We start from the raw sequence: 15306 nt of genomic DNA, 5'->3' as shown, positions 1-15306 counted from the left end.
TCGCGTCAGAGTGATGGGGTACTGGATGGCAAACAAAAAGAAAGAAACAAACACTGCAAAAATTCCTTTCCTTCAGTGGCCCCATGAAGTGCTCCATTATTAAGAACGTGAAAGACATATTATTTAGCCACAGCAGCAATTTCAGGATTTAAACTAGAATGTGACTTGGTTAATGCAGTGAAGGAACATGCCAAATAAGAGAGGAAAAAGATTATTCCTTTTGAAAAATTGGTGAAAATTGGTGAAAGGTGAAAATATCTTTAGTTGTTAAAAAGTTATGCAGTTTGTTGTACACCACGTATTCCCTTCAGAAATATTTGTAGGTTGCAATAGAAGTAAAAATCCCATCCACTTAGCATGAGGGTTGGAAATTGTTAAGTGATGGCATATGCTTATATAGAACTTCAGTTTCACTCAGCTACGAACTCCCACTCCCATGAAGCATTGCAAATTATGAAAATCTCTCCACAATCTCAAACAACTTAAGTATTTGATTATTTTGCAATCGTTATTTTTATATACTGTCATTTTTACTGTTTTTACTGTATTTTACTGTAATGAATGTTGTTATACATTGTGTGTCAATGAGTCAATGACAAATTTCCCCATTAGTGGACAATATAGTTTAATCAATCATTCATAGTTTATTTTTGGTTTTCAGCTAAACAAAAACTTTAATATCAGTTTCTGTAAAAATATATTTTAAAAAAAAGTAATTTTGGTTCATCTCTACCTCAATCAGATCGAATTTTATACTTAGAAAAAATATCTATACATCAGTATTTTTATATTGTACGGTTGTCTTTTTATTCAGATGTATCATTTGTTCATGGGCTGTATATTCCATTTCTGCACCAAAAAACAAACAAACATACAAAGTACTGGTACCCTTTTCTTCAAATATTACCTTTCATGCAGTGTGTAATGTAGCTGTCTGTGAAAAGTAAACAATCTGCAAAGTTGTGAAGCCAAAAGTGCACGATAAATAGTTATTGTCTCTCAAAAGAAAGAATCGACTCTGAACCGGCTAAATGATTCGTCAGGAATTCGAATCCCATTTCCGTAATGCCCACCTATGTTCTACATTGTCCGCCCGCGAACAACTTGACTAGCCCTCAAACGCTGTAACTAGTGTACATGTCGCTTGTACATGTCGATAAGACGTTGTTTTCTGCTCTGCGAAAGCAAATTCTCATTCACGTTAGTGCTCGGCTAACGTATGTGCTGTTATGATACAGTTAATGATACAGTTCCCGCATGTGCACCGCAATATATTAGAAATATACACGTCAGTTTGTTGATGGACATACACTTCTTAATGCTGATGGTGAGGAATTACAGTTGCAATATCTCATGATGAACGAGAAACTGCGTAGCGTATCACTGAGAAACGTCCCGATCGTCCTTGCGATTAGGGCTGGGTATCGTAACAAAATTTTCGTTACGATACCTTGACTTCGATACTTTTTTTCGATACCAATTTTATGAAAGCAGTTTTAACAATATAACATTACCTAAAAAAAAAATTATTTTTTCAGTTTGTTGACTTTTTTGCACATATTTTGAGTCTGTAAAAAACACCAATGCTAAAGTTTTCTATGTTTCCTAATCATTTAACAACACGTGTTCTTTACTTCAATGAGCTCATTGTTTCTGCCTTAACTTAATGCATTGTTTAACAATGAAACTGAATGAAAATTAATTGAAATGCATTAAGCCTGGCTCACACTACTGGAGTTTTAGGCCGATTTATGCCCGATTTCCCCCTCCCAATAATCGGAGAAAAAATCTTGTCGATGTCCTCCATCGGTTCCGATGTTCGGCGCAGATTATCTGGTAATGTGAGGCGTTCACAGATCGAGTCTTGCACCTCCCGATCTGCTCTCACACAAATCGGGCTCGCCCCGATCTTGTCAAACATGTTAGATATTTATCGGGATGAGCAAGATTGTGATTACGTCAGTACTGTAACAATAGCCAATAAGAAACAACTAACGTTGTGATGGAACGTGGTGATGCTGTGGTGATGGAATTTCCATTGAGGTAATTTTGAGTGACAACAGCGTGATATGCGGGATTATCTTCTTTTGTTTGTTTATTTATTGCTAAATAAATAAGTGTTACGCTGTTGTCAGCAGGCACGAGGACTAGTAAAGTTACATGTTCAGTAATGAAACCGAAACTAAAAAAAGTGGAGTAAACAGAAGATGTCAAAATAAAGGTTCAGATAATATAATAACAGAACATAAACCTGACTCTAAGCTTGTTAGATCATTTTCATATAACAGTTAGTTCTGATCCTCGAATCTCGCTTTACGAGAGGCTTTCTGCTGATATTTCACCAGTATCGTTGCTCGTCTCTGCGTGTTATAGACAGGCTGTCACTCAGTGTGCAGTTACACTGTTACGACACTAGGTGACGACAAGGCACTGCCTTTAAGGGAGTCATTAAACTGTTCATTCAACGAAATGTAAAAAAAAATTGGATTCATTCTAAGATGTAATGAAACAAGCTATTAATTATTTTAATATTTAATTTTAACTTTGAGCTCCACTTTATAAGGCTCAGCTGAGCAGCAACCCGGTGCATGGGTAACGCTGAAGCTGATGCGTCACTAGAACAATGGCATTGATTCATTGACCAGAGCTGACGCCATTCATTAGAAATATCCTTAAATCTTAAAAGGATCATTTTTTTTTAAAGATTTTGCTTTCCTTGGTCAAAGGCAACCTTTTCACGAATATGACTTGATATGAAGGACAAATATTTTGTCTACATCTACTTTTCTGCTTCCGATCTGTTGCGTGAGATCACGTGATCATGGTGGAATCATATCAAGGCGCTTCCTCTGGCACGATAATCTTAATAACATTGTGTAGTGTGTGATGCGCCATGATTTTCAAATCTTGTAGTGTGAGCATGTTTAAGATTTGAGGGAAGAAAATCTGTAAAGATTCTCCTTAATGCCGGGCGTACACCAAAGGATTTTCACAGTCCCAGACTAAAGACCGGCAGTCTTTAGGAATCTTACTGGAGTCTCGGCGCGCTCCCGTCGTCTCGATCGTTAAATGTGAGGTGATAATCTGCAGTCGGCGAACCCGATTTATGCCAGTCTTTCTCTAGTCTTTCATATCAAACATGTTTGATATTATCGCAAGTCTTTAGTCTGAGACTAAAAACTGTGAACCCAAGTCTTTAGATGTGAGCTGATAATCTTATAAAGTCTTTTCTAAATCTTTTCAAAGTCTTTAGGTGTACAGAAAGCATTAGTGTGTGCTGCAACCAGATTTCAAGATCGGTTAGGATTTTAAAACTCCTGTAGGTTTGCAAAAGCCACGCCCCATAGTTATTGTTACTACGCCCGTCAAAACTAATCTGGTTAGGCACTTGAACAGTCTGTACATGGTTGGGATACTCAGGTGTAGGACTCCCGTTCATATAATGCTACAAAGATTAAAATACAATAAGTTCATAATCACCTATTGGGACCTTAATACACAGTATGCCAGATAGCTAGAAGCTGGCGATCCACTGGCAACCACCACCGGAGAGCAAAACACCGTCAACCCCTTTCTATCTCGGTATGGATAGCAACATGGTTAGCGCTTGCCAGTTAGCTTAGTATGTTATGACTTTACAGATGGCAACATGTGTTGATTTGTTGGTGAAATGTTATGCAGTGTCTGCTTTCAGTAACAATGCTAGATGGAGCCACAACTGTTAAGTTCAGTTTAACAGATTTTATAGCCTCCAGTGACCGTCAACCTCTAAATTATCTGTGTAGATAGAAATATGTGCTTGACAGGCTAACAGCTACCTTACAGGCTGCCTGAATGTCCTACGGAATAATAAAGTATCTAATGTTCTAACTTTTCTACTTTCGATAATAATACTATATAGAACCACAACTGTTAACTTAAATCCAGTTTTACAGATTGTATGTACTTAGCTACTTAAACTACTTATTGATAAGCTAAGTTAGCAAGCTAGCTTTACTTAACGTTACCTTAGAGCAGACATATGTATGCTTATTTTTTTGTATTTTTTTTTATTTTTTTTTTTTTTGCACTTTTGCAGCAGTGCAAAATATGAAAAGACAATGCAGAAAAGCAGAGCGCATGTGGCGGAAGACAAAACTTGTAGTCCATTATAACATCTACAAAGACAGCATCCATGCTTTCAATAAGGAACTAAGCAAAGCTAGACAGACTTTTTTCTCGAATATTATAAACAGCAATATAAACAACACGCGCACTCTTTTTGCTACTGTAGAGAGACTGACAAACCCCCCAAGCCAGATTCCCAGTGAAATGCTCTCAGTGAGAAAGTGCAGTGAGTTTGCTTCTTTCTTCTCTGAGAAAATCAATAATATCAGAAAGGTGATCAGCTCATCCTTGAGTTGCGCTGGGGTCAGGCAGATCAAACAACAGCACGAGAAAGTAGCCACTATGTCTGATTTCGAAGAAATTGATGGCAAAATTTTGGAAGAAACCGTACAGCAACTAAAAACATCAACCTGCGCCCTTGATGCACTTCCCACATCTTTTTTCAAAAATGTGTTACACAGCTTAGAAGCAGATCTCCTAGAAGTGGTAAATGCCTCACTTCTCTCTGGGAGTTTTCCGACCTCCCTGAAAACTGCTGTTGTCAAGCCCCTCCTGAAAAAGAGCAATCTGGATAAGACCATATTAAACAACTATAGACCGATCTCAAATCTTCCTTTCATAGGCAAGATCATTGAAAAAGTTGTCTTCAATCAGCTGAACAAATTCTTAAGCTCGAATGGATACTTTGACCATTTTCAATCTGGTTTCCGACCGCACCACAGTACAGAGACCGCGCTCATAAAGATAATAAATGATATTCGCTTAAATACTGATACAGGCAAATTATCAGTGCTGGTACTACTCGACCTCAGTGCTGCATTTGACACTGTCGATCACAAAATACTTCTTGACAGGCTGGAAAACTGGGTCGGGCTTTCTGGGATAGTCCTAAAATGGTTCAGGTCATACTTAGGAGGCAGAGGTTATTATGTGAGTATAGGAGACCATAAGTCTGAGTGGACATCCATGACATGCGGAGTCCCTCAAGGCTCAATTCTTGCGCCACTCCTATTCAACCTGTACATGCTCCCAATGAGCCAAATAATGAGAAAGAACCAAATCGCTTACCATAGCTATGCAGACGACACACAGCTCTACTTAGCCCTATCGCCTAACGATTACAGCCCCATTGACTCCCTTTGCCAATGCATTGATGAAGTAAACAATTGGATGTGCCAAAACTTTCTTCAGTTAAACAAAGACAAAACTGAAGTCATTGCGTTTGGAAACAAAGATGAAGTTCTCAAGGTGAACGCATACCTTCAGTCTAGGGGTCAAACAACTAAAAATCAAGTCAGGAATCTGGGTGTGTCTCTGGAGTCAGACCTTAGTTTCAGTAGTCATGTCAAAGCAATAACTAAATCAGCATATTATCACCTGAAAAATATTGCAAGAATTAGATGCTTTGTTTCCAGTCAAGACTTAGAAAAACTTGTGCATGCTTTCATCACCAGTAGGGTGGATTATTGTAATGGACTTCTCACTGGCCTTCCCAAAAAGACCATAAGACAGTTGCAGCTCATACAGAACGCTGCTGCCAGGATTCTGAGCAGAACCAGAAAATATGAACACATCACACCAGTCCTCAGGTCTTTACACTGGCTGCCAGTTACATTTAGGATTGATTTTAAAGTATTATTACTGGTATATAAATCATTCAATGGCCTAGGACCTCAATACATTGCAGATATGCTCACTGAATATAAACCCAACAGATCACTCAGATCATTAGGATCACATCGGCTAGAAATACCAAGGGTTCACTCTAAGCATGGCGAGTCTGCTTTTAGCTACTATGCCAGCCGCAGCTGGAACCAGCTTCCAGAAGAGATCAGATGTGCTCCTACAGTAGTCACATTCAAATCCAGACTCAAAACACATCTGTTTAGCTATGCATTTACTGAATGAGCACTGTGCCACTGTTCGTCCGACTGTTTGCACTGTATTTTATTTTATGTTTTAATTATTCTGATTTCTGTATTTTATCTTTTATTCTAAACTGTTTTAATTATTCTGATTTCTTTTGATTATTTTAATTTCTTCTATGTAAAGCACTTTGAATTACCATTGTGTATGAAATGTGCTATATAAATAAACTTGCCTTGCCTTGCCTTGCCTATTAATCTTCGAGGCATTTAGCTGTGGGTGAGGTCTCCCACACTGCTTAAATCCATTGTAGGCATCTTTCCGCTTGGGTCTTGGGCTTTCCCATCTTGCTGAAATCGCAATGTTTGACGGGGGTCCTTCTCCTTAGTTACAGTTGCTGAGCTATGATTGGACGAGGACCGTTCGAGGGCGGGGTTTTGCGAACGGTCAATTTAGACACATGCATTTTATGTAAAGCTGCTTTGAAACGATATGTATTGTGAAAAATGCTATACAAATAAATGTGAATTGAGTTAAATATAGGCTACTGGGGGGCGGGATATATGCCTCGCGCTCAGCACACATGAAGCTTGCCGCAAAGCACTGGCAAAAGTTGTGGATGTGTCTGGGAAACAATAGCAAGGAGATATTTTAATTGTTTATTAATGAACAAGTGTTTACTAAGTGTGTTGGCTGCAAAGATGAATATGGCGATGATGACTCGTCAATCCTGCAGTAGTGAACGCGTGCACGCGCCTATATGGATTAGGTAATCAAACTATTTATTTCTAATTGTTTCGTTTAAAAGTAGACATATTTTGACAGTCTATAGGACTATTTCTCATGTTTGTGAGGTAAGTATCCTATACGCTGAGTTTCGGTTCATTTGTGACGTGCTCCAGTTCTTGCAGTCGAAGACGGATAAACTTTCTACTCTCAAGTGTATTCTGTGCGCTTTTAAGTGCCTTATCAGATTTACCTAGTTGCCTGTCTTGGCAGCAATTATCATGTCGAAAATATTGCATCGAGTGCTTCTGGCATCAAGTCTGGGACATAGGTACACTTTTGATCCTTTCCACATATTTTCTATCTATCTGGGTTGGGACGCTTACACACACACACACGCACACACACTACAGCCTCACGTGCGACGAGCCACGTCTCTGGGCAGCCGCGTAAACTAGTGTTTTTCCGCCACAGCCAATCATGCTACATGCTTATTGTTTCCGATGACGAGATTAACCACTTAGGTATCGAAATTTGGTACCGAAAAACAAGACATGTTTCGATACTCTGTAGTATCGAGGCAATTCGGTTGGTACCTAAAAAGTACCGAACTCTGTACCCAGCCCTACTTGCGATGAAGGTTTGGGTTGAATAATTGGTTATTCCAATCTTTCACCATTGGACTCGCACTCAAATAAATATGGTAAAATGGACGGCATCATTACTGTAACATTGTAAAGACAATCTCTAAGCTTTAGGAAGCCTCCGGAGTTGGAATTCAATGATGGTAATGGGCGTTTTGATTCCGACATGTGCTGTAAGCAGTAGACCAACAGACTTGGCCGTCTGGCCAATCAGAGCAAAGTAGAGTAGGCTCGCGGAAATGAGGGATTTAGAGAGACTGATTCATCGGACAAGTCATTTGAGAATCATTGAAAAATGGGGTGATGTGCAATGTATATTATGAGAAAATGAAATTGTTTTTTGACCTTTGATCCACGTAAACCTGCTGTTGGAGACCTCCAAAACAAAATTAGGAATCTTTAAAATAGCATAATAGGGGCACTTTCTAGATATAACCAACTTCTCCCTAAAATAAAAAGCAAAAGACAATGAAGCAAATATTTTAAGAGTCAATCTGAAGATGGTGGAAACATTTGTCATGTTGTATAAACATGCTCCTTCAGAGAAAATATACAAAAAGGAATAAATGTAACAAAACTAGAAAAAAATTGGGCTTAGAAATAGAAGTGACTGACAGAAAACATGGGGAATTGGGGGGGGGGGGGGGGGGGTTCAAAAGAAAAGGAAGATTAAAATTCAAGCTTGAGGTCTATAACAATCTTTGACTAACTGCTTCTCTATACTCAACATACACACACAGACTCTCTGTGCTCGACAGCTTACAATGGAGCCATTATTACAGCACTGGATTTCCCAATATATTTATTTTCAGATCATTTGTTAGTGGAATTAAAACAAATCACAGGCTCACAGAGACTGGGCTTAATTTCCAGTGGAATAGGAACCAGTCTGCAAGTCTGGATCACAGAGCCCCTAGACAAATAGCCTTCTGTTATTAGCGGTTCGCTAGTGCGCTTACTCGCTCCTCTGGAGTCGGGGACGGAAGAATGGAGCGGGGAGGAGGGAATGAGAGACATCCAAAGCTCAAGAGAAGCCATCTCTGCTGTGGAAAGGGAAGTGGATCCACTTGAGGTTGAGGGTCTTACCCTGAAACAACCGATTTATTGCCCAAAGGTATTTGGCGGTGGTAGTGATGCCATCTGTCTTGTGACGTCAGCCTAAAGAATGTGGAAACTTCAAGTATTTCTCCACACAACATTAACTATGTGACCATAATATGCAGAGATGGACGGGCAAAAAATGACTAAGAAGTGGGCAAATACAGGTTTCAAAAGAGAAAAAGTAAAATCCCTGAACAGAAGAAAAATATAAATGATGGGAGGAAAGGTTCTTCATCACTCAGCAGAGCAACTGATCCATTCTTCTCCAGCTTCTAAAGTCAGAATGTCTCCAATGTCACTCGACCACAAAACCACTGGAACAGAAACCCACAAAAAAGTAGAAAGAGCGACGACACCCTTCTGTATTTAACAGCAGAAACCACTACTGAAGCTGCAAAAAGGCCACAACGAGTGCCAACATGTAAGCAGAGCAGTCACATCTGCTAGCGAGGAGAAGTCGCAGGTCAGAACCAGGAGCCAGCCTCTGTGTCAGCAATCAAGAATAAGAGAGTGTTACAGATTGATTCTCCGAGTTAACAGAAAGCTTGTGCAAGGTGACATTAGAGCTTGATTTATCGTTCACTTGGTTTACTTTTGAGGAACAACTCCATAGCTTTGCTCTAATCAGCACGTGCCGGGTTACAGCCAAAACACACACGCACATGAACGCGTGCCAAGAAGACAAATCTTACAGGACTCAAAGACATGCAAGAAAACAAACTTTAATAGGAGGAATGTGAGGCTTTGGCAAGTGCCGACTGGACGGTCACTTTGTTCAAAGGTTACTGGAGTTTGACTATTGGTTTAACTCTACACCAACATTCCACTTCTGCGGGAGACGTTACGGAGCGGCGGAGGCAGGCAGAATCTGGGATGACCTTTGCTGCCACCTACTGGATGCAAATGGAACTACATGATGGAGAGCATTGACTGCTGGGTGAAGAAAGGAGAATCGACATGAGATTAAAGGTGTTTTTTACTGGTTTACAAGCCAAGAAATAAGGGGAAAGATGTTGACATTTTCTGAAGAAAAAGTGATGCAAAACCTGCTGACACAATGCTAAGGTGCTGGTATGTGGTGTTGAGCAACAATAAGAGTGCCCTTAGGAAACCCCACGACCCCCAAAAAATAAAAATAAATAAAATGTAATTGCTTACTCAAGGTTCCATTTTAGTTTTCACCAAAACATATTAAACACACTTCCTTTCTCTCTTTTATTAGAAAATAAACCTGGGGATACGAAGTCAGGCTCCAGGGAAGATTGATTCATTCAAACAGTGTGTTCCCAAAAGGGAGTCGCTGAAGATCATCTCCAGCCGTGCCCCAGATCAAGGTTTATCTCAGAGACTCAAGCAGTAGCTGAAGTCAGTGGCCAAGACCGGGTCAGACATGGATCGCATCAGCATGAGCAAAATCTGGGTCAAATGGAAGTTTGTGATGGGAGATGATGGGAGATGAGAGGACGCTAGGGTGGGAGGAAAAGCAGTTAACCACGTTTTGAACCCGAACAGCCGCGCATGGTTAGGACAGCACATGGTGATGTTGACATAAGTGTGTGTGCATTTGCCTGGGTGGTTGTGCATGCTGCAAATCGTGTGGTTCAAGAGTTTGAACACCGTTCAGTACAATTTACTGTTCTACGCCAGAGGCCACTGGAAGGGTAGGACAGGCACCCAAGAAAACACATAACCAAAATCACATGAGCCAGTGTGTTTCATTATCTGTTTGGCAATCTCATCCACCTTATATCCAACCAATATTACACACAGGGATTAATCCTTACAGCTTATGTTAATGGTTTAAGATGGCACAAGAACTTATTTGCGCATCTGCATGGCCCTCTATGGGGTTTTGTTACGGTCAGTGGAAATGTGCGGATAAAAAGAGGGATATTCACTGATTGTTCCCAATTTGACTTCATCTTGTGCAATCTACCCTTCACCCTATTACGTGATTCCCTTCTTTTCTACTCCCACAATCCCTTCAATAAATCCCAATACTGAATACAGATGGCCCACAAAACCAGGAGGTCTCAAACGCCAATCACCTAGAGGCCCAAGAGACGGGCTAGTGGAAGAGTTGCAACAAATACCATTGTTTTTCCCATTTGAACCTAAACTACACTACAGTTCAAAAGTTTGGGGTCAGTAAATTGTTGTAATATATATTTTGAATGTTTATAAACATAATTATTGGCAAGATTATAGTTATTTATATGTATAGTCCTTTTCAGCACAGCTACTCTAAATATATTATACTGCTCTGCATGGTCATGAAACCATTTTACTTCACTCAGATAAGTAAAATGAAATGCCTGAATTGGCTGTGCAGGGTGTCAAAAGCAGAAACGGTGCGTCACTTAAGAGAAATGGAGCTCCCTATGTAGTGCACTGATATATTCACTATATAGGAGATATATAAATGAGTCAACAAGAGAGTGATTTGAGATACAACAACTATTTATGACAAATGCGAGCATGCATTGCTTTATGTCTTCATATAGGGTACAACTATATTTACGTCCCTGTTTTTAAATGCAAAAATATGCTAAAAATAAAGCTACTGTAATAAAACTTACCAAACCAAAATAGAAAAAGGATAAATGTTAATAATGAGTAAATGATGTTATTCATTAAATTACAAATAATCCAATGAATGATAACACATTTTCCTAAAGGAAGGACACAAACTAGACGTGTATGCCCTTTGATAAACAAAGCAGATGATCAGACTCAGAAAGCAGAACAGTAGAGAGTTCAAACCAAACAGTCCCATCATTTAGATTGGACCGGTGGAAGCTCACCAAGTTCCGGAGCTTCAGGAGCCAACAGTTTGTTCAAACTATGGACAAGGGCACAGGCTGATGAGGAGAGGGGAAAAAGGGACAAAGTGGAACGAAAGGCTGGGCTGGGGCAACTGGATGCAGACCAGCAACAGAACAAACGGGTATCTCTGATTACAACTCATGGTGTCCACATGCATTTGCTCATGTCACACAGCGAATGCATTAAAACCTGCTGGTAGAATACACATCTACCTCAGTCCTACCTACCTGGATGAATACACATATTGTTTCATTGTCCAACATCGTCAGAGACAAAATGAACTTTCCAAAAATCGATGAACTTTCCAAAAATTTCAAACTTTGAAACTCTAGCTTTCCAAGCTACACGCTACTCATAACTGAACGAGATTAAATTACAGTTAAGCACCTCTTGAGAAAAAGTTGGGAGATGGAGATAGTTGTCCCAAACTAGTCCCAGAAGAAAAAAAAGCAGCCACATACATAATTACGTACATTTAAGCTGGGGAAACAATATCTATCTTTAAATATAAAACAACATGATTATCATCATGATCCAAAAAAAGTATATTGAAGTGTATACTCGTCACACAAAAAAATAATGAGGGTTTATGAACTCTAACTTGGACAGAATGCATAGAATGCATCTTAAAATTAATTTTTTCCTTAAAAAAAGAATGTGTCTTAACTTACAGAATTTAGCTGTAAACATCAACAGCATTTAACTCAATATTTTGATTATAAAAAAAGACCTAAATGTCACACTTCTGCAAAGCGACTCAAATAGGTGAACCATTTCTGGAATCATTTAACTTAAACTGTCTGAACAAAAAGAAGAATAGATTAAATTTCCAATGCTTTTTAAAAGCTGGACTAATTTCGTACTACTGAAAAATGTTAATTTAGTAGTTTCGCTACATTTGTGTTCTTGAAAGTGTTGGGGTGTAACTAAAAAATGTTCACAGTTAAAAGAAAACACATGTTATAGCACACCATCACATGCACACACACGAGCATGGATTTGGCCTTTTCAAGGAGGAATATTTGATCTCTTCCGTGACATCTTTTTGGCTACTTTTGCTCTCCACTGTTGCTTAATTAGTAGCAGCAACAGATCTGAGAAGAGTGGAGAACTTTCTGAAGACAATGTGATGGTGAAGACTGCAAAATTATCCTTGATGCTGAATGTTCTAGGGGCCAAATGTCCATGACAGTTCCCAACCACTTTGACTCCAAGTTGTCCTAACAACTAGTGCTGAACGGTATACCAGTACTACGGAAGCAAGCATTGGGATACTAGACCTTCAAAATACTGCCAATGTCATTGTATTTTTTAAATGGTAGTATCATCAATACGGTAGTACCATGAGGAATGTTGTATGTGCGGTAGGTACAATCTTTAAAATGTTCATTAACAGCATTCAAAAGCCTCATGACTTTTGTTTGTTATATACTGGATTATGGATTTAAAAAAATTATTATTATTGATAATAATAAACTATTTTTTTAAATTGGGCTGCCTCATATATCCAGGTGTTTCTAGACAGTGGGAATCCTGGATCTTCCATTGAAGAAAAAAAAACAATAGTTGAAAAGAAATATCTAGATTTTAGTTGTTTGAGCTTGTAATGTAATTGTAATGCTTGTTTGTCTTATTCTAAATTGGCCAACTGCTCAATAATATAATGGAACCAAGATATACTCTCCATTGAAAGTCTGTGTTTTTACTCTAGCACAAATGGTGCAGGATGAGTTGCAAGAAAATTTGAAAACTTCTTGATACGGAAAAGCCCCAAACGTATGGGCATGTATGGGCAAGAAAGTATGTGCAATAGTGATGCCTGCCTTAGAAGCCACCTCCAATGGAGCTCTCGTCCAATATCATCTATCATGACCAGTTTTATTCCTCTGTGAAAAAGAACAAGGAAGAAAGCAAAGAAAAATATTTCGAAGAGAAAAGAGAAAAAAGTGAGGCCAGATTTTTATGGTGCTTGGGAGATCTTAATGTCTATTTGGCGTTTCATATTCTAATGCACTCCTCACCCCATCTTGGTCTAATAACTGTAAAAGAAAGCAGAGGACTTTTCTGCATTCCAACGAAAAATCCACTCAATTTCTCTCATATGTGTTCCCTGAGTCTTCTCCGTGTCTCCGTGCACTGTCCTTGAAGCAGCATCCATACACTGTGTTCCTAGACTCCTCTGGCATAAACAAAAGCGACCTAAAATGATCTTTGATTCAGAACAGATTGGTAGCTCGCTTTCCTCCAGACTAGATGGTCAGAGATAAGATGAAAGGAAAAATGGGGGAAAGCACATTAAACTACCGAAGAACAAGGCCTTTGTCCTTCCTTCGGAGACCTCAAGTTGAAACACAGCTGTGACCGTAAGGTCAGAGGTGATCACATGAGGCAGCTGTCATAGAATAGTTCAGACACATCTCAAGGCATTATTCAGACACGAGCGCTCTCTCAAACACTAGCGCACACACACCTGTTTCATGGCAGTCTCTCCGATCTTATCCGAATGCTTGCGGATGCTCTCCAGGAAGTCTTTGAGGTCAGACATGGAGACGTCTCTGATGTGCGTGCGCAGGCGTGGGATATTCTCCGCCATGATGGTGCAGAAACGATATGATCCCGCTTGAGGCAAACAGCTCTCCTCCAACTGTTCCAGAGTTCGTAGAGCTGGATAGTATCTGGGTAGCATAAGACAGGGTCAGAAATGATGGAAACAGGAAATGTTGCATATATATGCTACTTCAACCTTCTCAGTATTAATGAGCACAAATGAAGGGCTCAACAATAAGGTTTTTTTCTGTTGGCCCACTTGAGACAGAAGTTCAGACTCTTACTTCCGAGTCATCATTTTCAATGGCCACAAAGCAACAACTTTATTTAATGTGACAAAAAAGGGGGGGGGATCATAATTAATAAATTAATACTATTATTTATAATTGCTTTTTTCATTTGTATATACATGCGTAAAACAATTTTTATTTTTATTTCAAACTGGAGGGTAAATGACAGTCCCGTCAACTGACCCAAACCTCTCAAAGCTCTCCCCAGGACATTCTTATTGTTGAGCCTTGCACATGCAGTACGTGTTTTAACCCTTGGTTAAAGACTTAGATCTCAGCATGATAACAATTTACCCCAATCAAGATGATCTCAGAGATGAGCTATGCTCATCGCACACACACACACTCTCTGAATACAGCATCACAGTCACGCAACATTACACAGCAGACCCGACGCCGGGGAAAGAGTCTCTCTTGGCCGACCCTGACGCTACCTCCAGGCTAATGGCAAAACCAAGCACACAAGAGAGATGGGGAAACACGGAGAGCAGAGATAAATAAGAAAACAAAAAAAGTTGCAGGCCCATGTCGAACCTCAGGTCACACAGAGGACATGACAAGACAGCAAAACCAAAGCTTCAAAACCTTTAGCGGCAGTTTATGTGGACTGGCTTTTTAAGGTGTTTCCACAATTTTGACTCCCAAATATAATGATCCCATTGTAAGGGAACCCCCCTTTCTAAAATATAAAGGCAGCGATATATTTTCTTTGTATTAAAAAAAATAAAATTTTAACAATGCAAAATTAATTAAAATGGTAATATTTTTCTGAAAATATTATTTATTAAGTGCCTAGCCACTACTAGAGTGGTGTTAAATGTATAAACATTTTCCATTCCAATTAAATGTATTAACAGTTAAGTTTAACAGTCCTATCATATTTTGTAAAATCTTTTTCAGAAGCTCTTTTACGTCCCCCTGAGGGTTGCGATGTGCTTGTATATAAGAGGTGTGTGCTCATGAGGACGCAGGATAAAATCCTGTATCATTTTCACCCAGTTCCCCCTCTCTCCCTCCACCTTCCTGTCAGATGTCTACTGTCCTTGACTATAAAAACAAAAACCCCATAAATAACAAAGTTCCCTGATAATGTTGAGATTTGGGATGGTTCAATGTATGCAGCTGCTAAAGCTAAGAAAATCCAGTCCAAATGTGTCCTCTGTGTCTCTGACTCCTGACAGCTGCCAAATGCTGCTTTG

At 39.4% G+C, this 15306-nt stretch overlaps 1 protein-coding gene across 8 annotated transcripts in view; it reads right to left on the bottom strand.

The window, feature by feature from the left end:
* The window catches only part of exoc6b (exocyst complex component 6B), a 111503-nt gene that overhangs the window by 73822 nt on the left and 22375 nt on the right, over nt 1-15306 (bottom strand). For all 8 annotated transcript variants that reach the window (XR_013203631.1, XR_013203632.1, XR_013203633.1 and 5 more), the window contains exon 6: nt 13741-13945. Coding sequence is in view for 5 of the 8 variants with exons in the window: in XM_077228223.1 (XP_077084338.1) it covers nt 13741-13945 (205 nt within the window). In the remaining 3 variants the exon portion in view is untranslated. The remainder of the gene's footprint in view (nt 1-13740; nt 13946-15306) is intronic.

The sequence above is a fragment of the Siphateles boraxobius genome, unplaced genomic scaffold (genome assembly GCF_051911475.1).
Source record: "Siphateles boraxobius isolate OS27281-9 unplaced genomic scaffold, OSU_SipBor_1 130, whole genome shotgun sequence".
Taxonomy (NCBI): domain Eukaryota; kingdom Metazoa; phylum Chordata; class Actinopteri; order Cypriniformes; family Leuciscidae; genus Siphateles; species Siphateles boraxobius.
The sequence above is the reverse complement of the archived record's forward strand: the minus strand, read 5'-3'. Positions and strand labels throughout refer to the sequence as shown.